This window comes from Carassius auratus, chromosome 36, assembly GCF_003368295.1.
Source record: "Carassius auratus strain Wakin chromosome 36, ASM336829v1, whole genome shotgun sequence".
NCBI classification, from domain to species: Eukaryota; Metazoa; Chordata; class Actinopteri; order Cypriniformes; family Cyprinidae; genus Carassius; species Carassius auratus.
The window spans coordinates 8,412,380-8,437,468 of NC_039278.1; the positions used below are offsets into that span (position 1 = coordinate 8,412,380).

Consider the following 25,089-nt stretch of genomic DNA (forward strand, 5'->3'; position numbering starts at 1 on the left):
AAATAAACTCCTTTCTATTGTAGATTCAGTTGCCATGCAGCTGAATACAGTAAACTGTGCACATATCCTGTCAAACTTATTTTGATATGGTGTTCTGTTCAGTTTGCCGAAATGTTAATAGCACTGAGTGAAAAATTGTTGATCTTGTTTGCTCAGTAGGGTTGGAGTAGCGGGTGGATTGAAGGTGTATGCGAGTGTGTTCTCGGAGGGAGGTGGGACAGAGCTGCGTTCTCTCCTCTTATCCCAGATAGATAGACGCAGGGGGTCTGCACATATTCAGAGCTGTGTCTCCGCTGTCAGTGCTCAGATGTCTGTAATTTCAACCTGCTGATCTCCTGCCGAATATATGCACTACGCGCAAGAAACTGAACCAAACGATTTGCAGCTCGAATGGCATGCATGCAACCGTATGTGAATTCTTAAACGTGTTTCTCCCCAATCCGGGTGCAAAAAAAAAAAACAGAAGGTTTTGAGCAGTGTTCAGGTAGTGTTGGTGCTTAAGAGGTGTGAATCCATGTTGAGAAGCACAAGGAAGAATTTTACACTCTGTGTTTATAGCTCTCGTCTGGTGGAAGTGGAGAGCTGTCTTGTAAACTGAACATCCATATAGGCTCCTATGGTAATTTCTCTTAATATTTAACCATGCGTGAGGAGCAGACGTGCCATGCAAATGCCCAGTCACATATTACAAGACTGTGTGTATTCTGTGAGAACGGCCCAGTGTGAAGAGCAGCGCATTTGTGTTTGCTTCAGATTACAGGAGAGTTGCAGGCCCTCTGGGAACATGTCACTTGCGAATCCTTAATTCAAGCATGAAAGCTTTTGTTCCTTCGCCTGGCTTTAACATGAGCAGGTTTTAATGAATCTCTTATGAAGTGCATGCTTCATTTTAAAGTCAGCATCGGGAACAAATGAGGTCCTTATAGAGCTTCTCAGCTGGGGTCGGGTTCGATCACGACAGTAGTTTCATAGTTGTTAAAGCTATTAAAGGGGACGTATTATGGATAGGAGGAAATTTCTTGCTTTTTCACAGTATTTTTGGTGCATGAAATCTTGACTTACAATATAAGTGCACTTAGAATGCTAGAAAAATGTGGAATATGGATACGTTTAGCTAAAGTTTAGTTTGAAGATTTACCTAAAACGTTCAATTCTCTCATCATTTACTCTCACTGTCCCAGATGTATATGACTTTCTTTCTTAAGGTGATTTTTAGAAAAAGAATCAATCTTTGTTTGAACATATAATGCAGTGAATGGGTTCCAGAGAGTTTATGTTCCAAAAAGCACAAACGGCCATCATGGCATTAATACATATGACCCCAGTGGATGAGTTAATGTCTTCTGAAGCTAAATGAATGATAGGTGTGTGTGTGTGTGTGTGTGTGTGTGTGTGTGTGTGTGTGTGTGTGTGTGTGTGTGTGTGTGTGTGTGTGTGTGTGTGTGTGTGTGTGTGTGTGTGTGTGTGTGTGTGTGTGTGTGTGTGTGTGCGTGCGTGCGTGCGTGCGTGCGTGTGTGTGTGTGTGTGTAAAAACAATTTTAAAACATTAATATTTTTACCATCGCTTCAAGCCAACTGTCATATGTGCAATTATGTGAATTTATGCTTGACATAACTCAGTGTGTAGTGTAAATTAAGTTTATTATTGCAACCCTCTTCATTTCTTACACAAGCTTCACAGAGCACTATGTTTAGTGTAAACTTTACCCGATTGTAAATGTGATGGTATATGGTTAAAAAAAGAAAGCTTTGGATTGGATTGGATTGGACTACCGTCAAGATGGCTATATGTTCTTTTTGGAGCACCAATATACAGGATGATCCCCTGGTCACTTCTATTATATGGACTAAAAGAGATGAAACTGCATTTGCAAACCATTTTACTTCTATTCTAAGGTATTTCAGTCTAAACCAGGATGTTTAATGAGAACATTCCCCTAGTGCACGGCAGCTGATGTAACCTCATGACGGTCGTTTCGGCGGCGGGACTGCATGTGGCGGAGAGAGTCGGTGGCGTGCTGGGTTCAGACACGGATGTGTGCCTGTGGTGTTTGTCTAGTGGCTGTGTGTGTATGTGACAGAAACATGCTCTGTGGCATCCATTACCATGCCACTGAGGCACGGAAAAAGCTTCTCTCTCTCTCTACTTCTACATACCCAGTCCAGCCTTCAGGGAATCACCATTCATTCAACCTTAACTTCAATATACACACAACACAAGGCATGTTAGCCTCCCCATTTACACCCTAGCCATCTAGGCGCATATAAATGAGCGCATGTTGATTTTGTTTCTCTCTCTCTCAGCGAGTGATAATGAGACAGTATCTCTATACCCTGCTGTGATTGGTAGTGGTGTTGTGAGTTGCGAGTTTATGTTCGACCCATTGCATGTCACACCAGTCGTTGAGTATTGTTCACTCAACCGAACATCTCTTCTCAGGGGTGCTTAAATTAAAACACTGCAATGAGCTCTTGGGTTCTCTAAGGACTGTTTTACAAGTCCATTAATTCAGTCTTCCAAGGGTGTTTTGAGGTCTTCATTGGCCAGGCCACCACTGCTCTCGTTGGCAATACATGGGCTAGTGGTGGGACAGACAGCATGTTCTTTGGGGGTTGGACTGCTCAGGCTGTACTATTATCACATGTGATATAGATAAAAGATATTTCCAAATCAGATGCTGTTGGCATGCTAAGCTCTTTTGAACAGGTTTCCTAGTGTTAGGTTTGGAATATGGGTCAGTGGGCTGGCAATGCACTCTATTCTTTGCGCGTCATCATGGCTTTCGCATCAAACCAATCAACTGTTTATCTGTTTACCTTGATTTCAAAGAAAATGTTTGAAAATCAGCACAAGAAACACTCAAGTGGAAAGCCGTGTAATTCAGCCGTTCTCGTTTCATCATGTGACCAGGCCAGCCATATGTTGGGCAGACACTGCTGGATGGAACTGATAAGCATTTCAATCAGAGGAGGATTATGGGTGTAGAAATCTGCAGATTGTGTCCTCTCAAGGATTGAGTGGCTTTAAAATGCTAAACACACGACTCATCCGCAGCTTGAACATCTAGTTTGGTCTGTGTCTCTTTTTGCACTAACAACAGATGAGAAAAACGATTTAAAAGGACAATAGGACAATACAGAGATTAATCTCAGATTAATCTGAGAGTTACAGCTGTTCCATTTTGCTGTGTAAAAAAAAAAAAAAAACATTTTCATAATCAAAACAAGCAATTAAAACAAATATGTGTGTTTACCAAAGTCACAGCCATGATCATGTTGCTATGCAGATTCTTAAGATATCCTGTCTGTTTTATAATGTTCACTGCAAAAATCTGATTTCTTAGTCTATTCACTCAATCTATATTGAATATTATGAGTTTATTTTTTGTGAATCGGAAACATGCAGTATAGTGGCACCAGTGTAGACTTCGACTGATTCTCGAAAGAAGTCCTTTTTAGTAAATTCAAACCATGCAGCACTTCTTTTTTAGCGAATGAAGAACGTTGTATGACAAGTGTAGACTGATCGCTGAGAAAATAACTCGTAGGAGTAATTTTTAAAGAATCAAACACTTACTGTGTTGTTGTTTGTAGGGCCTGTGAGATCAATGTAATTACTGACTGTTTGTTCAAATTACTATGTGTAGTTAAAGACAGGCATTACAAGGTTTTTCTCAGTGGTCAGTAGTATTTTATAAAAATAAATGCACAAATGAAATGTGTAGTTACAGCTGATAATCTGAACCCCTTTGTACTGCCTCACTGAGATGATGTAAATTCATTTAAAAATCTAAAGAATCATTTTTATTTATTTCATCATTCGGCAATGAAATTGCATTTATTTTTCATTTATTAGCATCAGTAATCAACACTTTTTCATCACATACTACAACCTAGATAAAATGTGGGATCTCAATGTATTTTTGTGCTTCCTGTTTTTCCAGAGAAAGAGACATTTCTAGAGCCCTTCGTGCTTCGAGATTTATTGCCGTCCTCTATCGGGAGCTACTACCGTTACATTGGCTCTCTGACCACGCCGCCCTGCAGTAAAGTGGTGGAGTGGATCGTCTTCAGTCGCCCCGTGTTCCTCTCCTACAAACAGGTGATGCACATATGAAGGTGTTTTGAACTTATTCGTGCTATTTGAGTCTTCTAAAAACATTTTTCTGAAGACATATACCAAATTATACCAAACAAGATTGGGAAGTTATTATGCATCTGTACTCAAAGCAAAGCTCACTAAAGTCACTATTCCCATAATAAAGAGCGGCTGACCCAGTTGAGAAGTCTGCGAAGTTAAAACTGTTTGAGATTTATTAGACAGAGCTCATGAAAAACACATGGGTTTGGGGACATGAGCACAACAGTGTGAAAAAGAAATCAAAAGAGAAGTGTGTGTAAAAGCCTTTATTGTTCTAATGGACCCTGCAAGACTTCAGATTTTCGTCACACTGACTCATGCCTCTCTATTAGTATTCATCACCCAGCTCGGCTTGCGCACATACATCCTGTCCTCCCTCTCAGCAATGCTCCTGAGCTCTGATTGATAAGAAAAACTCTCAAACTGAGCTTTTACACTGTAATATAACAAAACCAACCACCAGAAATGGGGCATCTTCATACTAACAGGCTGCATGAACAATAAATGTCAGGTCAGAGTTTCCAACAAAGTGTAAGAGGGAAGAGGCCACCACAACCACCAATGCTGGAATGTTTATGCTGAATGTTATGGGAACACAGTGACTGTTTATGAAGGTTGTTCTCTGTCAGAAACCGATCCATCTCTGGCCGCTCTGTGACTTCTGATCTCACCGCGTGTTTAAAAGAGAAACGGCAAACAGAGGCTTTGCTCTCAAGTATAAAAGATGAAAGGATATCTGTGTAAAGCTCATCCGGCCTTGTAAGATTCCATGTTATTTCAAAGTCTTTTCAAGGTTTGTGACCATATGGTGTAAGACTCCGTAACGATAAAAGCAATATTTTAACCAGAAATAGATAGACAACGCATATTTAATTTGACACACAAAAACGAGACTGCAATGGACTGAAGTACCGAATCTCAGTGTAAATCGTTTGTAAAACTGTATATTGCATAATTCGTAAATAATTCCAAATTCTGCTTGTTTAAAAATTGTTGAACAAAAAAAAAGTTGAGCTAAAAATAAGTTACTTGACAAATACCCCTGTGTTCTCTGTCTAGCCATTTTTTAACAAAGAATGCATTTTAAATAAACGCACCACAAAGTAACCCATAATGGTCAGTTAAACCAGAAACCAGGCTGATTATTCCAGGCTAGATGATTATGAAAATATGTTGTTCAATTTAAATTGCTTTTAAATGTTGTGTCACATTGCTATATACAGCTGCCCGAGGCCATCATGAAAGATGCTTGGTACAGGTGACAGGCCACTGCTGCTCATTGTTACGAAAGCGTATCATTTGCATGTGTTTTTAAGCCTTGCAAATTTAAACATGCAAGAGATTTTAAAGCATTCGCGCAAAAGAGGACGCAAAAGAACTGACAGAAATGAAGAGTATCATTACACTGGATCCTTGCATTGTGTCTTAAAGTGAGCGCGCCAAATTTACTAAATGCTGTCGGTGTCCTTGATGTTCATTTAAGAAAATTGAATCTATATTTAATTAATGCTGCATAGACAATGCAATGCTCTTTTACATGATTATTCTGTTTTCGAACACCAACAAACTTGAAAAAACTTAAATCATTGTTTACCTTGTGTCTTTGTTCTGTATATTTATTTGTGCAATTTACACAAATTCAAAAAGGGCCCCGAAAACCCAAGCAATGGTTGATCAGGCTAATGGGCAAAAATCGTATAGTTCAAACCATTTATGACATGCTATGAAAACATTTACACGACTGTACATATAGTAAACATATTATGTATATTCACTGAAAAATGTGCAATAATAGCCCAGATTTAGTCAGAACTGTGAGTCACCATCAGCATCCGAATGTTCAGAGCCCGTCAGATCAGAACTGCGTTCGTGTAACGGTCACAGCTCAGCAAGCTTTCTACAGGAAGGCACAGTCCCTTCCGCAGAGCCATAAACGCTGCCCACAGAAGCGTACTGCTCTCATTTGACACCTCTTAAAGTTCTTTTGTTCCCTTTCGTCTCTGGGTGATTTTGTTTAAAAGGAAACACTGCTGAGCCAGAGATATAAGTGAGTCTATGGAGGAAGACAGTTGTCCTTCACTCTCCATTTTTCTTGCTCCTTTGTTCTCCATCAAAGCAGGAAGTAGGTCACGGAGACTGACAGACGGAGCTCTGGGGCGCTGTAAGAGCCGATCGATGCTCAGTCAGTCTACTGCATTTGCAACATCTGGAGCATAGGTGGACATCACACACACGCACATCATGCAGTTTGCCCTAAGAATGCCCTGTTGCTGTGGTTAGCCATAAGGGATCACTCCAAGCCATCAGACTCCAACATATCTTTAAAGCAGTGACGCATACACAAACACACACAGATATGAAACCCAGAACGGCCCTGTTGCTGTGATTTCCCATCAGGCATTACTTAACCTTCATACCCATGATGCACAATCATTGCATAAACACACACACACACAAATCTGTCCTGGATTACTACTCCACTAAGAATTGTACACCAAAAGATGCGTGCTTTTGTAGCCGGTGCCTAATCCCAAAAAGCTGTTTACAAGCACGGTTTTGGCATATGAGGGATTAATAGATGAGGATTGTGAATCAGAGATTATTCAAGAGCACCATATTGATCTCAGTGTGGAACCCAAAAGCACAGGAAATAAATCTGACTCTGGTGTATTGGTGCTGGAATGTAAGATTTGACCATGCTCTTGGAGGTTTCCATTAGGGGTGTGTTAGGGATGTCCAAAATATGTCATTTCTATCAACAATATGTATCGATGTAGAGATAATGTATGTCATGTTGTAGATAGTTTAGCATTTTTGATACCACTGAAATTTGGAAAGAAACAGCAATGTTGTCATGAATTTTGAAAAATATCATGTGACGTAAACATTTTTTAGTTTGGTACAAACTCATCCCGGATAGATAATGGTGCTAGTGGTGCTGAGGAGTAACAAATACTGAAGCTAATGTAAATAAATAAATAAAACAATCTTAAGGCCCGTTCACACCAAGCACAATAACTATAAAGATAACGATAAAGATATAGTTCTAAAAATCATTCTCAATATTAAAGAATAGCGGAGTCCACACCACAAATATAACGATAAAGGCACAGAGAAACGATATCGTTGGAATAACATTCAGAATGATTTTTTTTCTGATGAACGTTGCCAACCAATCAGAATCAATCCTGCCGTAATGAGCTTGAGAATTTAAAGCAGCAGACGTGCGTCCGCTTAGAATACACAAACAATATCATTCGCTGGTGTGGATGCTAATATCGTTATCTTTATAGTTATCTTCATAGTTATCGTTCTTGGTGTGAACGGGCCTTAAATCTAAACCTTAGTAAGAATGAATAAATGAATGAATGTTGATATCAAATCCTTTTATTTATGAACAATTTGACCTCAAATCCACAAAATATATCTCCAAACTACTGTTTCTCAATGGTTAAGCCACAAGCTCGCATGCATAGCCTGTGCTTCCTCTTACTGTGTTTTAGTTTGAAGCGATGCAGATGACTTCCTGTTTCACAGGATCTGGGATAAGGTGAAGAGGAAAGTGTGTGGGTTCGGCTGAACGTTCAGTGTTTTTAGAATGCAGGAAAGAAACAGAGTCAGAAGGTTAGTGAGGCAGAGCAGCCAGTCGGTCATGTTTTCAGCCTTTGATCAGCCTGTGAGCTAAAATAACATTCCTCTCAGTCACTAGTTTGGAAGCAGGGAAATAGACTCTGGGCATCTTGGGAGATGACTTACTGAAAAATAAGAGACAGTTATAAAAACATACTGAACTCTCTCTCTCTCTCTCTCTCTCTCTCTCTCTCTCTCTCTCTCTCTTTTAGCTGGAAGCGTTCTACTCCATCTTCACCACCGAACAACAGGATCATGTTAAATCCGTGGAATATCTGCGGAACAACTTCCGCCCGCTTCAGAGTCTGGACAACCGGGAGGTCTTCAAATCCGGCGTCAAAGACGCTTGGCTGCCTGACTTGACTGACAGCCTGGGGAACCCGTACGGTACTGATGCTTCTAAAGGTGGGCGGGCTCTTCTGACAGCTGATTGGTCGGCAGCTTCTGTCAAACCAGATGATTGAATACACTGGCGGTGCATCACGGCTCCTGTATTCAAAATCTCTAGGCTCTTTTTAGATACCAGTTTAGAATCAGATTTCCCTCATTAGTGCCTGCTTATAATTCATCACATAATGCAAGCGAGAGCGCGTGTCAGTGTCTGTGAGTGCGTGTGTGTAATGAGAGTGTGTAGGTGGCATATGGTGCCGTCCTCTGCGATTGTGTCATTAGGCGCTCTGTCTTTACTTGCCTATTTTCTCTCTCATTTCTCTGCTCCATGTGGCAGCGGTGCTTGCAGGAAATGCACAGGACTGCAGCTTTTCAAGGACACACTGTTTTTCGCACCTCTAGATGCACGCCACAGATCAGCTCCACACGCTTTCCCTCTGCTGGTGTCCAAAAGCCAGCTGCTTTGGTCCATGTTGAGGTTATCTGGACACAGATGGTTGAACCAGTCAGACATACACTCACATTTGATTTTATAAACACACCATTTACATATTACCCATATACAAATATTAATATGACGTTTGGTAGATTGTATGTACTTATGAAGTTTATGTAGATTTGTTTTAGGCTGAGGGTTTGCATTTCCTATATATTTGAATGTACTTCCAGTCAAAAGTTTGGATCATTTATTTTAATAAAAAAAAAATATATATATATATATATATATATTCATTTATGGCTAAGATGATACTTTTGTTAAACAGGGATGTTTGTTGAACGAAGAACGAAGGGACGCTGTTCTTTTAAACGTTATATTCATCAGATTCCACAAACATATTAAGCAGCACATCTCTGTTCAACACTGATAATAATAAGAAATGTTTCTTGAGCGGCAAATCAGCCTATTAGAAGGATTTCTGCAGGATCATGTGACACTGAAGACTGGAGAAATGATGCTGAAAATTCAGCTTTACCAACAAAATATATTAAAATATTTTAAATTATAATAATACTTAGCTATTTTCTGTTTTTGTGATCAAATAAATGCAACCTTGGTAAGCATAAGAGACTTCCTTCAAAAGCATTAAACAATCTTACCTTAAATATTATTTATATTTATATTGAATTATAGAATCTATTGACCGCTCTAGTTCTATGTCATGCAAATATGTTTAGTTTTTACATGAGGTATTCAATTTTGACTGCTATTGTAAGCCTTAATTGTGATATCCTGCAATATCATGACATTTGGAAAAACCCAGACTTTTTCCGGCTGTAAACTCTAGTTCATATTAGCCCTTTCCATCACTGTTTACAGTGTAACTTCCTGCTTTCTTGCTGCTTAGAAACCTTGTTAAAATGCTTCTTATGACTCTATCTGCACCACTTTTCACGTGGAGATCACATCTTGCGTTGAGAGGGGCATTGAAGCCCTGACGAAGGTCATGTGACTGGGATTTAACCATAACAAACTAACGAGTATCCTTACTGTCATTTTTACATCGCTTTATGAAGCCGTTTTCCTCATCTGATCCTCACAAATTGGCAAACAAAAATACACACCCACTACCTCTCAATATAGACAAAGGTTTTTTACCCCATATACACAAAAACATTCATCCTACACACTCTTTTCTGTACTATATCGAGCATAATATCTGGAGGGCCTGAAGAGATATTGATTGGCACTGGCATTGTACTGCGGTTGCTCCTCTCATTTACTGCTCTCTCATATGTTCATAAAATCTTGCCTGGTGATCCATCTCATTCCCCACAGCTCAAATACAGATCACAGCACACAAATGACAAGTCTCATCGCAACATCTACACCTGGCCAGACTCTGATCTGTTCCGTTCCTCCTCACTTTCAGACACACTTCTCTTTTCATCCTCTCTTCACAGGTGATCTTGAGCAAAACTTACAGACGTACGGTAAATTTTTTTTTTAAATAAAATAAAAGACACTTTCTTTATTTTTATTTTTATTTTTTTCATTCAAACAAAAACTTGGAGCCTGGCATATATATATATATATATATATATATATATATATATATATATATAATTTTTTTTTTTTTTTTTTTTGACTCATTGTACCTCATTCATAATTACATTTGCATATAATAACAACCAGAAAATTTGACACCGCTGTTGCCAATGTGTAATATGCAATTAAAAAGCATTTCATAATGTATTTTTCCCCCACTTTCAATTGCTTTGCTTTAATGAAAGGTTAAATTTTATTATTATTATTATTATTATTATTAATTTTTTTTAGTAATTTTTTTATGCAAGATCCAAAGTATAAACAAAGCAGGTTTATTTCCACAGCCTTCTTTGCTCATTTTCATCAAGGAGCTAATAATGCTGTATGTATACAGTATATATGTAAATTTGTCAAACTATGTAAAGTATGTGAAAAAATATAATGTAATTAATGTGAACTTAGGATACATAAAATGTTTAAATAACTTATAAATTTGTGAGACAAAGTAATTGACCATTTTATTCTAAAGCTAGAAATATCAGTTGTTCTGTGGTGAAAATAACATTTTAAGCATTATATATAAGACTCATTTCATAACTATCATCGTTTGTCCGTTCAGGGAAGGAAAAACTAAAATGTCACAACTCTGTACTGTGATGCATGTACAGTATATCCACTGTTGGATTTTAATAGACAAAATAAAAGTCTTCAAAAGTACCAGTAGTTGAAGTACATAGAGCCGACTCTCTCTCCATTTAACTCTCTCTGTCCCAACAGCTTGTTAATGTGGATCCTCCTAAACAGCTGCTCAAATTCCAGAATAGGATCCAGAATAGAATTAAATTGGGTGCTGGGAAATACTATGAAATACTGGAATACGAAGAGATAAATGCTTTTCTTATCTCTCCCTGGTTATATGTTTAATTTCAGCACCATGCAAAATTGATTGTGGACGCCGTATGCTGTCGTTGAAGAACAGAAAGGATAGAATAAAGGAAAAAAGGATGAAAGGATGAAAGGATGAAAGGGCGGAGTAATAGTGTGATAGAGGCTGAAAACAGAAGCATATCAATGTTGCCTGCAGGCTGGAGCTGAACTTTTTGTCAGTTTTGATTCATTCAAAACACGCGCCAGATCATAGCTGAACTTTCTTTCACAGTCTGGAAAATAGCCAAATCAGTTTGATCAGAATATAGTACAGACTTTGGCTGGGAAATGCATCCCAGCGTCTGTGTGTGTGTGTGTGAACTGTTCCTTTAAACTGGTCTTATGCGTCAACTTGTTTGAAACAGCAAGGTTAACGGAGTGTTTGCACTTTCTCTCTCTCTCATTTGACTTCTGCTCCCACCTTCTGTCCTTTCCTGCTATATCCCTCCATTAATCTCTCTCTCCATGGTCAACAAGCCAGAGGGCCAAAGATGGCCTTTTTATTAAACTCTTCTCTGCGCATCTCATAAGAGACCTGCACACTCGCGCAGTGACCTCTGTGACTGTGTTTCTGAGTGGGGCGAGAGAGTAGGGACGGGTTATATAGTGTAGTGCTCCACAGATATTTGGATGGAGAAGATGTTATGATCAGCCTTTTCTTGTGATGATTTCTTAGAGTTCTGTTGAACCTATTTAAATCTATCGTTATAAAATTCTTATTTAACACAATCACGCATCGAGATTATAGCGAGGAAAAAAAAAAGCTGCAGTTTTGCCAAGGTGTGATTTATGATACCATACGTCAGTTAGTTTTCGAAGATTTCCCCCTTGGCGAATTGTTTTTATTAAGTAAAATTTTGAGGCTTTTAAACTTTTAATTTTAGCTAATATAAACATCTCTGTGTTTATCTCCACTTCCTGTTAAGTGTTAAATGGACATGCTACTAAAATCCAAAGTATACTATTTATGTGATTTATTTATTTATTTATTTTTTACGTGTAAGCTAGGGTTTGTGTACAGTGTGCGTGACATAATAAAGACGCAACACCAACAACGAACTACTAGAGATGCAACAACAATAGACATCCACGTTGGAAAACCAACTGTGAAGAAAACCAACAGCCAATAAGAGCTGCGAATAGTTTGAAAACAAGATTTCCCACGACATGCGGGTGTGAGAAACCGAAAGTTGTGCAGCGCTTTATATAGTAACTGTACATAAAATATCTGTATTTTGTGTTTTCTGTAAACATCACCCACCGTCAGAGGGTGATTCATATTTCACATTTTCGTGGCAAACATGCATACTTACGATAGCTGTAAAATTATGTCCATTGCGTGTATCGGGAAAGATACCGATACCGATTACCGATTACCGATACCGATTTTGAGTAAGGAGTGGAACGCTTTGCAGGTTTTAGGAGAAACTTCCTTGTTACACACTGTTTGCATTTAGGTTTAAAATGGATTATAGTTGAACTTTTAGGTTTATACATTAAATAAAGTGATGCGACAGCATTCCTGACTTTAGAAAAGGGGAAAAGAGAACATCTTAAACTCAACTTTCATTGTGCAAGGAGAGTGTTATTAGTACTGATACCTTTAGCATTCTCTATTCAGTGTACCATGATTTGAGACACTGCTTTTAATCTTGAATATAATTTGGCATGAATAGTATGCAAATTGGCATTTTCATGAACATTATTTCCCCATTAACAGTTACCAGAAGAGGCTGTTGAAATGTCTATAAGGTCTTATTTAAAGGACAAGCTTCCATCCTCAAAGGTCACAGTCACGTTTGTGTGCTATAATCATGAATGCACGCCATCTGTGTGAAAGTCAGGGCAGGCATAACTGTATTCTTTATGCAGTATGATTACGACTGTACTCACTATTACTTCTCCCATGATTAGAGCTAATAGAGGCTTCGGCATGAGGCGTGATGGCAGAATTTGTTTAATTAGCATTATTTTGGATGTAATGGCTCCCCTGTGTCTATGAGAGGGAATGCTGTGTGTGTGTGTGTGTGTGTGTGTGTGTGTGTGTGTGTGTGTGTGTGTGTGTGTGTGTGTGTGTGTGTGTGTGTGTGTGTGTGTGTGTGTGTGTATGTTTGCCTGTGTTGCAAATGAGTGCACTCATTTTAGGAAGACCAAAACTAAAGAAAATTTAGGGCTTCTTCTGTCAGATTTCTCTATGAATAGAAGCTCACCCCTACGCACGCTGTCAGCCGCCAGAAACTGTGGCACGCTCGGTGATTAAACACCTTCTGCTGGGGAGATTAACAGCAACTTGGATGCTGCTGGTGTTTACAGAGGGCATGACACAATTCAGGACACGTGAAAGCGGAGTAGATGTAGTCAGTAGTCTTACAGAGCCATCTAGTGGCTGTGGGATCTAAGGGCACTAATGGAGCACAAGGTAGAGTGGTGGCAAAGAGGTAAATGCACGTTTTTGTCATTTTTTGTCTTTTACACAGCATGCAGCAGCGCCCCGATCAACATGAACGTCCAGCACATAAACAAGACGGCGCTAGTCGTTCGATGGTCCCGTCCGGAGATCACCTACGATCCGCCCATCATCAGCTACCTCATTTCCTACAGCTGGACCAGAAACGATGAGTCATACGAGGAGACGTACGTCAAAGGGAGCGATCAGAAACTGGTGAGGATTGGTTTGGTTTGAACTAGTGAGGTTTTATCATGTGTAGCGGTCACCCATATTACAATATCTCACAACCATTTCTACAAAGAGCATTCCCAACACACTTAACCTCTGAAGTGTGGACACATTTCCAAGTTAAACTGGATTGATAAACAATAGTAGTGAGGTGTTGTGTATGCTTTTTGTGTTTTTATCTACCATCTATCAAAAATATCTCCCAAAGAAATGCTCGAATATCCCTCTTTTACTTTAAAGACCGCTTGAAATAGCATTTGTGACTTCCATAATGGGACACATTTCTTGGTTAAACTGGTAAAAGTTTAGATTAGGGCACACTATTCACTTCTTGCTAGCACGCATATTGCTAGCATATAAGCAGTTCTTATAAAATACATGTAAATGCATTATTCTGCATGACCATATTCTAGACCTCTAACCCATACCCAAACATAATTAGTGTACTACAATAACAACCCTACTTACTATTCATAAGCAGAGTCAATTGAGGTGAAATCTCTTAGTTAACAGTGAATATGTGTTCCCTATACTAAGGTGTTTGATGAATACTTGGGAAATTATATTGGTGAGGGGTAGTGTGTGTGCTTTTTGTGTTTTTATTGGTCATTTATACCACAATATCTCCCGTCTTATACTTTAAAGACAGCATATACCGTATATATTCATTTAATTATTAAATGGTAAATATGACCTCTTCTAGTTTTTAAGTACTAAACATTGCACGTTTCAGATTTGTGGCGGTCTGTTCTTTGAAAACAGTCATGTCTATAAACCCCCAGCTCATCGATGATATCCTGTAATCTCTCCTCTGCTAAAGCCTCAGATCCATGTTTGCAGAAGCGCAGCAAGTGTGACTGTGAATAAAGACTGTATTTTTGGTCGTCAGCGGGGGGCCGCAGCAGTAGCCGCTGACCTTGGGGCCCACCATTTGAAAATACTAATGGACTAAAACTGTTTAAGAGGCGGAGATGTATTTTCGACTCATTTCGCTATCGAGCACACTCAGTGGGGTGCACCATTTATAACAGGCTGAGACTTCTGATTCACCGGTCTGTGGGGAGTCGTGAGGCGACAAAACAGTACGAAGAAATGAAGTCATGATTGTTCATTTTGATCCCAAAAATTCCAGTGTGGAGTTTGAAAATGCCATTGCATCCCGACTTTTTTCTTTTAAGTTCTTCATTTCCATTTTTATTTCCTCTCTCTGTCCCGAGACGCTGCTATCTGGGTCAAATTAGCAGCCGACTCGATTTTAGAGGGTCTGCTTTGCCAGATCAACAGAGGAGTTTTTACTCCGCTTCATTTATAATAACCCAACACCATCGAGTAATATTTGAGTTGGGGTATTTCACAGAATGAAATCGAGCCGAACCTCGCGTTGATCAGAAAGGTGTTGGCGTGGAGAGGAACTGACGCCATTTACTTAGCGTAAGATTTACAAATCCCTCAAGCCCACTGCACTTTTTCGGCAGACCCCGGGGAGGTGAAGTGAGTTATGATAATGGCTGTTGCTCATACACAGAATTGTATTGAATCTTCATTTCTCAGAGATGAAATGAGGCTGCCTGCATGAGGTTGAGACAGAGACCATTGAGAGAAACAAGCGGCGATGATGGAAATGTAGTATATATCTGACCATCGAAGTAGATTTGTTAAAAAATAGTGTTAAGTCCTATGCACTAACCTTTCAATGTTCCTTTTTTATATTTATTTTATTTCATTTTTTGTACCAGCTACCGTTAAAAGTGTAAAAAAAACACCCAACCACAACAATACCATGTCCCCTAATATTATTACACACTACACATACAGTGACATTGTTCTTTTTATGTTGACTTAAGTGTAATGCATATTAATATTTACTTGGAAAGATCCTGACAGTGTTGCATGAATTACTGATGAAGGTGTGCGTTACAGAAACAGCTTTTAAAAATAAATCAGCGCCTCCCTCACTGAATTCCAATGCCTCTGTGTCCCAGCCGAGCGGCTCAGAGGTGCTTTAGGTGGTAATGAATGTTATGTGAGGGAGAGGCTGATAGAGACTGTCTATTTTCAATGATAATGACTTGAGAAGAAAGGTGTTAGCGTCAAGCGAAGGAGAAGAGAACAAGCTGTTCACCTTCACCCTCCAGAGACCTATGTCAGGAGAGTGTGTGTCTACCATTCCTCTTTTGTGTTTTGAGTGGAAGCGCAGGATGATAACCCTTCCACATCACAGACGGACTTTTTGGAGGCGTTTCCGTTCTTGGCGTAGTGTGTGTATGCTGTATATGTAACACTGTGTGTGTGTGTGTTTCAGGAAGCTGTCATCACCCCGGTGTCGGTGGACGTGCTGTACCTGTTCCGCGTCCAGGCGGTGTGTTTGAACGACAAGCGCAGTGACTTCAGCCAGAGCATGCTCTTCAGAGGTACAGAGCTACACCTGCACACAACACAAGGCTTTCGAGAATGCTAGTTTAGCTGCTGCTTTTAAAAGTGCTCCCTCTCATTCGTGTTTTTTCTTCTTCGTTATGGTAGCCAACACCACCAGGATCTTTGAGGGCTCAAGAATAGTCAAAACTGGGATGGTAAGTTTACATCTGTCCAGCAGGGGGCAGCACTGTCTCTTCACGTGCGCATTAAAGAAATAAAATACACCTGTGTATTACTTTTTTATTATTATTTCTTCTATTTCAAACTAATGTAAATTAATTTTATAGGAAGAATGATTTTAATAGTAATATAGGAAGTATATGAATAAATTAATATATCGCTAAATCAATAGAGAAGTAGTTTTTAGTCCTTTTCATTTATGATAACCAAACATCAGTCAGTCATCAAACAACAGTAATATCTACAGAATGAAATCGAGTCAAACTCACAGTCATCAGAAAGGTGTTGGTGAGGAGAGGAACTGACGACATTTACAACTCCAAATCCCTCAAAATAAATATACATGTTAATATAATAATGATTATAATGATATGAAAATATATTTATTATTTATTGTAGAAAGTTTAGAAATAGATTTATGTAATAGCGAAAAATGTTGTTAATATATTTACTTTTTACTAATTATTTATTATAGAAAATGTGTGGATATATTGAGTATTTTATATATATATATATATATATATATATATATATATATATATATATATATATATATATATATATATATATATATATAGATAGATAGATAGATAGATAGATAGATAGATAGATAGATAGATATAGATATGTGTGTGTGTGTGTGTGTGTGTGTGTATATATACAATTTATTGTAGATTATTCAAAATCTTAATTTATAAATCGAAATGAACTGAAACTCTTTACTCTGTCTTAAAGCTTTTATCTTTTTGATTATCTTTTGTCTTGTATTGTTATTTCTTAGAAAATAATATGCATGTATTTATTTAAAAATATATATTTATACAATAATTAAAGAATATATTTGTTTTATGTAATATGTATTTTAGATCATATAGAAATATATTTGTAAAATAATTATATACATTCAATTACATGTATACAATAATTACAAATTGGAACTCAATGCAAATCTGTAGTTATGAATAAAAAATGGTTTGAAACTTGTTATTCTGTCGGTCTTTGGCTTTTGTCAGGTCTGTTTTACTCACATGATGTGCACAGATTTTATCTTTTAGAATCAGTTCAAAATGTCTTTTCTCTTTGTCTCTAGCCAACTGTGTCCCCAGCATCCTCTGCAGACATGGCGCCCATCAGCTCCGGCTCCTCCACTTGGACTTCCTCTGGTCTTCCGTTCTCCTTCGTTTCAATGGCCACCGGGATCGGCCCCTCTTCCAGCGGCAGCCAAGCCACGGTGGCGTCTGTGGTGACCAGCACCCTCCTGGCGGGCTTGGGTTTCAGCGGCGGGGTCATCTCCTCCTTCCCCAGCTCCGTCTGGCCCACCAGACCTCCGCCCTCCAGCCGCCAGACCCCGGCCAAACCTATAGTGACCCCCACAGAACCAACCTCCTCACCGGCCTCCGACGCAGACACTACCACAGCCGCAGAGAACGACGCATCTGACGACGGAGGAGACAAGGGAGGGAAGGGTGAGGATGAGGATGGAGAAAAGAACGGAGAAGAGGAAGAGGATGAGGAGAAAGGTGCCGAGAGAAAGGACGGCAGAGTTGCAGACGATGTTGAAAATCAGACGAATGGCTCCGCAACAAAACATCCACCCACAGCATCGCCAGATTCAACAGCGAAAGAGAAAGGAGGACGCAGCCAGGCAGAAAACACCTCAGCGCCATCTAGTGTCCCGGAGGATCATGTGGAGAAAAATACACACGGAGTAAGAGAAGATGAAGAGGAGACGCCAGTAATAGAGACCCCAGACAACACGGCTCCCACCAGCAAACCCAGCGGAGGAGACCGCAAACACATGCCTCCTTTCTCCATACTCACAGGTTAGAAACCAGCCTCTTTTTCCTTGTCGACAATCACATCTCACCTTTTTTGTCTCCGAGGCCCACAACAAAATTCGAAGGCCCCATGAATTCCCCAGTTGATTATTAATAAATAGATATGGATTTATATTTTATTTACTTTTCTCGCTTTAATTTCGCTTTACTGAATGTACTATATCAGCTAAAGCTACAATTTTAGGGGGGGCGGGGGGCTATACAGACATATTTATATAAAAGACAAACCAAAACATAGTTAATAAACAGAAAATATAAAAGTATATTCAGAAGAGTAAATATTCAGCATTTAAAAAAAAATTGATAACACCTTGATGGGACTAAAACAACACTGTCCAGGAGTTAAAAGAGTTCATCAAAGACCACAAAGATTTAAAATAAATACATTAAATAAAACGTTGATGTCTGTACAATATCTCGTTTTGGTTGTTTTAGCTAGTGCTTGGACGTTTAGATTTCTCCTGTAGTCGAGAAAAGCTGCTGAAAAGCAATGACTCGTACTTTTGGTCCAGATTAGGGCTGGGATAAACGATTATTTTTTTAAACGATTAATCTAGCGATAATTTTTTTGACGCATCGATTAATCTAACGATTAATTTTTTCAGACCGATTCGATTTCGATTATCTCCCCATTAATTGACTACTAACAATTTATACATGTTGATTTACATATCTGAATGAAAAAAAAATGAATTCCTTAACATTGCAATATATGTTTATTGCTCTTAAAATGACAAAATAAAAGACTGACTAATAATGCGAATCGATGCGCATATTTTGTGTCTACGTATTTTTTGCGTCGACGTCATCGATGACCTCGGCGCGTTGTCCCATCCCTAGTCCAGATTAATTAATTTATAGATTAATCGTTCGTGTGACTTGAGTACACGTCGTCTATGATGAGCATGGTTCTCATTTCTGAATACTGATTCGTTCATTTTAATCAGTAAAGTGAAAATGTCAAGGCGATACAACTGTCCTGATATGATAACACAGAAAAAAAATAAACCATGAAAAGAGTTGTTCGGTGTGACCAAAATGCAGAAACATGCAGATTCATATCACATAAATGTAAGATAATTTGGTCTTTTTTTGTCAAGAGTCTTTTTCGTATCATCCTACCAGCTTCTCACACCATGCTAGCATTGTGAAAGCAAGTTTTGCATATGCAGCACCACTCATCTTTTCAGCATCAAACGTCCCGAGTCATTTTCCTCTCATTAAACATTCAGTTCTTGTGTTCTGTGGTCCTGTTTGCGTCCCCTGTGCGACGATGGTTTCATCTCCCTCTCTCACTCCCGTTTCTTTGTCATTTATTTCCCCGTCACTCCCTCTTCCTTATCCCCTCTCTGCTCAACCTTCCATCTTGCTTTCCGTCCCCTCTGTTTGTTTCGGAGGCAGAGGGTTGGCCTAGTTTTCCGGTCCAGAGAGGATGAGAGCGGAAAACATTTTCAGCTGCAGGGAGTAAAAAAAAATAAATAAAAAAAACAGAGAAACTCCATATTTAGCTCTTTGGCACTGGAGTTATGTTCATCCAGTGTGTGTGTGTGTGTGTGTGTGTGTGCTGTTTCTTGCGTGACTGCGGGTCTGTGTCTGACCGTGGTGAGGCTGTAGCAGCTTGGATTAGTTAGCAGCATGCTGTCCTGGACCACCCGAGAGGGGCTACAGGTTTCTGATCTCTCTATTCTTATGTCTGAGTGTGTGTGTGTGAGTGTGTGTGTGTGTGTGCTAGAGCCTGGTAGGGTGACCGTGATCTTGCCAAGTGGGATGTGTTCCTGAATCAAAATCGTTGTTAGTCCTGGAACAGCATTTCTATCAACCAATCAAGTTTTTAGCTTAGGACTGGGTTTGGGGCTGCTATAAACCAAGCATTTCTTTCTGAACGTAAAAGGTATTTCATTGTCAGGATCAGGACTCATTTTTCACTGGAATGTTCTAAGGCAAGCAAAACAAATTCATCTAGAAATCTTGCTTGGCAAAATAATGATAACCAGAACTATATTTGAAAATAATTGTAAATATTTTTGCATGTATTTAAATAATAAATTACTATTTCTGCAATTTTTTTAATTAAATCCAATATTGTTATATACTAAATAATTTCAAAATATTTTATTACTAATTTACAGCAACTTTGTTAATAATAATAATGTTGGATATTATTATAATTTATGTAATTATATTTGCATTTATTTGAAATGTTTTATAATCATTTGAGCTTTGGCAATTAAACCTAATATTATTTATTTATTTATTTATTTATTTATTTAATTATTCCAATTGCATTATTATTATTAATATCATTATTATCATTATTGTTATTAATAATAATATTGTTGGTATTATTATTATATTACTATTATTATAAATATTGTTGTTATTATTGCATTTATTTTGACTGTTTTGTAAACATATAAACGTTTTGAGTAAATATTGTGTCAAATAAATGTTTATTGAAGTTTAGCAATTTCTTAATCTAAATGAAATAATATATTTTGAATAATTTTATAATGTCATTTATTATTCAATTATTTCAAGTCAATAAATAATAACGTCACACTTTATTTTAGGGTCCAATTCTCACTATTAACTAACCTTTAACTATGACTTTTGCCTCAATTAACTCCTTATTTGCTGCTTATTAATAGTTTATAAGGTAGTTGTTAAGTTAAATGTTTTGGGTAGGATTATGTATGTCGTGCATTATATGTACTTTATAAACACTAATAAACAGCCAATATGTTAATAATAGACATGCTAATAAGCAACTAGTTATTAATGTGAATTGGACCCTATACTAAAGTGTTACCAATAATAATAGTAAAAAAATGTTGCTCTTACTAATAATAGGTAATGGGTATTATCAATGATAAAAATAATTAACGCTGATGTCGGTATTATTGATGAAAGTACTTTCTGCATTTAAATTGTTTTATAATATTTTATAAACATCATTTTGAATTTTGAGTAACTATTGTGTGAAATAAATGTTTATTGATTTTATCTAATTCAATTGAATATTATCTCATTTTATGAAATGATTGCAATTGTATTATTATCAAAAATAATCATGCTCATTATTATTATTATTATTATTATGAATAGTTTTCTATGTGTAGGGTGTGCTGACAGTAAGGTGTGTGTTTCAGAGCGTGCAGTAGTCTCCAGCATGCACCCTGTGCCTGCTTCGGCCCGGATGGAGTGGATCATTCCTCTGGTGACTGTGTCGGCGCTCACCTTCCTCTGCCTCGTTCTGCTGCTGGCCGTCCTCGTTTACTGGAGGTGAGGCACTCATCCACACTCACTGCCTCCTGACTCTGTTCACCTCTGACAAACTGACTGAGAGATAGAAACACCACTGATTCTCTGATTGAATCATGAGGAGTAACACAGACGGATGATGTGATGCTCTTAAACACTTTATGTGATTTATTGCGTTCGAGTTTGGCTGTCGTGTGTATGCTGGTGTAGCTCTGTGTGTGTTTGGGTCACTCAGGGGCCCCTGGCGTCCCCTGGGCCCCGAGGGCTGGCGTGAAAAGCAGTTAGGAGTGTGTGTGTGTGGAGCATGTGTGAAGTGTCTCTTGTGACGGTAAGTAGGATAGATAGAGGCTGTACCCTTCCCTTAATTTATTATATTGTGTGTTCCCTGAATAGGTTGGTAAACGTGTGTTTGTATTTGTCCGTTTGGACTCAAATGCCTGGATATGTTCTCCGTTCTCAATGTTCTCAATGTCTCAGTTTAGCAAACAGCTCTGGAGTAGGCCTGTGCCAGGACTGTCTCCCTCGGTCTGGGCTGTCCGCCCTGGGCCAAAACCGGCCATCTGCTCCCTCCTCTGGAGCTCAAGGGCCATGCAGTAGCAGGGGGTTGTGAAATATTTGGAGATGTGTAACCACCGCCAAACCCTTTACTGCTTGATAGTACACACATCCACACAAACACCAGGCACAAAACCTCTCCAGAGAGAACATACATCTGTCACTGAACTCATAGTCATGGTAAATAGTTAATGTACAGCCGAAAAAAAAGACATACACTATTATTTGATTTCTAGTTAAATGCTAAGAAATTAAATAAGCTGGGTAACATTCAGCCATTAATATGATCACACACTCTTATACACTTCTCTAATGATTGTTGGAGTGTGTGTGTGTGTGTGTGTGTGTGTGTGTGTGTGTGTGTGTGTGTGTGTGTGTGTGTGTGAGGGTCTTTAAGTGTAATCTGTTCAGTAGACTGACTGAGATAACCCTCAGCATTACACGCTAATGTCTCAGTCTATATCAGATCAGATATCCTTACCTTCTGTCACTGTGTGTGTGTGTGTGTGTGTTCGCAAAAGCATACAAGTGAAAATATCTTCCCACATATATCTTTACATGTGCATGTGGAAACTAGAGCTGAAAAAAAAATTGACTATTATTATTATTATTTAATAAAGAAAACATTTAATTGAATTACAGTCTGAGACTCAGAATTAATTATAATATCAACATTTAATGAGAATAATCAAATATAATTATAATTATTTAAGATATAATTGTTATTGTCAAAATTCATTGAATAGACATGATAGACAAAAAAAATTCAATTAAAGCTGAAACAAAACAAAGTATTACTAAAACTAAATGAAATAAAGCTAAATGGAGGCTTATTATTATTAACAGAAACTAAATTACAAAAAGCACACAAATAAATACTACAATTTTCGATTAAAAATAACTTTGAAATAAAAAAAGGAAAATATGAAAATAAAAGCCATTTCAAAATACTAATACACACTAAAGTAGTATTTAGTAATAGTATATAAATAGTGTAGAAATAATATATAAAATATACTAAAATAACATTGGATGGAAAATATGTACAGTTAGGATCATAAATAAATGTTTTTTAATGTTTAGACTGACTTAGCATATCAAATTGAGCTCTCTGTGTGTGTGTGTGTGTGTGTGTGTGTGTGTGTGTGTGTGTGTGTGTGTGTGTGTGTGTGTGTCTGAAGTCCACCTGGAAACATTAACCAGGATGTGACACTTCCTGTGGCGATATCTGGGAAAGTCAAATAATCATTTACACTTGAAAAGCAATTTCTCAATGACTGCTTCTGGCCTTTTCCCTTTAAAAAAATAAATCCTTAAAACAAAATATATTTATTCAAAACAAAATTGTACGTTATTTCTTAAATTCTATTTTTCTTCACCCGCTAGCAAATAGCTTCTTCTTGTTTTGTCACTAAATAGTTTTTATGTGTAAAACAAGAACAAACTATTTGCTGATGGGTTAAGAAACATTTGAAGATAAATATGTTAATGCTATATTTATTATTCACTGCTAAAATGTTGTTAATCACAAAGGAACTAAAAAACAATATGTGTGCTGTGTAGTTGTGTTGATGCATACGATGTGTGCTGAGTTTGCCACGCACTTTTATTTGTGAGCCTAGATTGAATTGCTGCCTAGAGTTCGTCAAAGCTAAAGTATGATAAAGTATGTACACATACCATACCGAAACGCTTTATACCTTCTCTTCAGATCTATTGAATGATAGAAATGACTGTGTCAGACAATGCAGTTGTTCATTTGAAGCTGAATAGAAGCCTCTGGCACAATGTCCAGTTGGACTGGTTAAAGCTGAGTGACTATTATCTATATGATAATGACCTAAAGCATTTCCTGACCACACCGGCTCTGCTTTTGTCCTACAGATCCGACCTGTTGAGCCTGCAGGGAGGCTTTCTCTGACACTCTTACGCCTGGACTTTAACTAAAGATTATTTACACTGGAGAGTTGTTTTTGCATTGTAATTCAGGCTGGGGTTAAGGAACGGAGGGGGAAAAAAATGTCTGTTGCGTTTCATGTTGTTCCAAACATGCATTTCTTAATATACTGGAATACCAAAAGATTGAACTGAATGTCCGTGCTGCTCTTTTCTGTAGTGTCTACGGATGCCAAGCTCCAAAAAGGGCAAAAAGCATCATAAAGCTCCATAAATAAAATCAATAAGTCTTGTGAAGCCATACAATAGGTTTCTGTGAGGAACAGACTGTTATTCTGTAAAATACTTCCCTAATGCCATTCAGATCTCATTCATGTTTACATATTCAAATGCAACATGTGACTTATAAAGAGCACTAAGAGAGGTGATATCTAATAGCAAAGGGTGGGATTTCCAGTAAATATATCAAATATTGCTCTGTTCATCGTACCAGGGTTGTTATCATTGACTCAAATGATGGAAAACATGTCTGTTAATTGAAGTAAAGCTGGAATGAAATATAAATATCGGATGAAAATCTTACATTAAATGGACGTTAGAAATGTTGTCAGCTAATGGAAAAAAAAAGTCAGTTATTTTGTAACTGGAAATTAAAGCATTTAAATAAAACAGGTAAAACTGAAATAAAAGAAAATGAAACCTAAATAGGAATTAGTTCATGAAAGTTACTGTGCGATGCAGTATCACTTTAGTATTATTTACTTATTTACTTTTATTAACTAATTACTATTTAGGTTTCATTTTCTTTTATTTCAGGCTTCAGAAGACTTTAATTATATAGTGCAAGAGGTTTGACTTTTTTTTCTTCATAGTTTAAAAGCACCACAATTGACTTCACAAATTGACCAATTCAAGTCAATGACAGAAATTTAGTCCAACTTTAATACGTGCTTCCTCTTTATTGACAGTTGGTTTTTTGTATGTTTTGGTGGCATTCTGCATTCTCTTGGACAGAAAGAGGAGTTAAAAAAAGTGTGTGTCCAGAGAGAAAGGCAGCAAGTGTCTGTGGTTTATCAAACCATTTCTGGACTGATCTGGGATCAGTGAATTATTGATGTCTGTCCCAAGCAGCTCTAGCGCTTGTGTAAAGCCCTGCCCATGTGATACATCAGGACCAGCCCCCTCTCTCTCT

The 25,089-nt window shown here is 37.9% G+C and overlaps 1 protein-coding gene across 2 annotated transcripts in view; it reads left to right on the forward strand.

Annotated features, from left to right (window-relative positions):
• LOC113055120 (receptor-type tyrosine-protein phosphatase gamma-like) overlaps positions 1-25,089 on the forward strand; it is a 230,418-nt gene that overhangs the window by 182,561 nt on the left and 22,768 nt on the right. For both annotated transcript variants that reach the window (XM_026221120.1, XM_026221119.1), the window contains exons 7-13: positions 3,945-4,102; positions 7,984-8,176; positions 13,553-13,737; positions 16,055-16,163; positions 16,273-16,322; positions 17,438-18,170; positions 21,335-21,467. In XM_026221120.1, the coding sequence (XP_026076905.1) occupies positions 3,945-4,102; positions 7,984-8,176; positions 13,553-13,737; positions 16,055-16,163; positions 16,273-16,322; positions 17,438-18,170; positions 21,335-21,467 (1,561 nt within the window). The remainder of the gene's footprint in view (positions 1-3,944; positions 4,103-7,983; positions 8,177-13,552; positions 13,738-16,054; positions 16,164-16,272; positions 16,323-17,437; positions 18,171-21,334; positions 21,468-25,089) is intronic.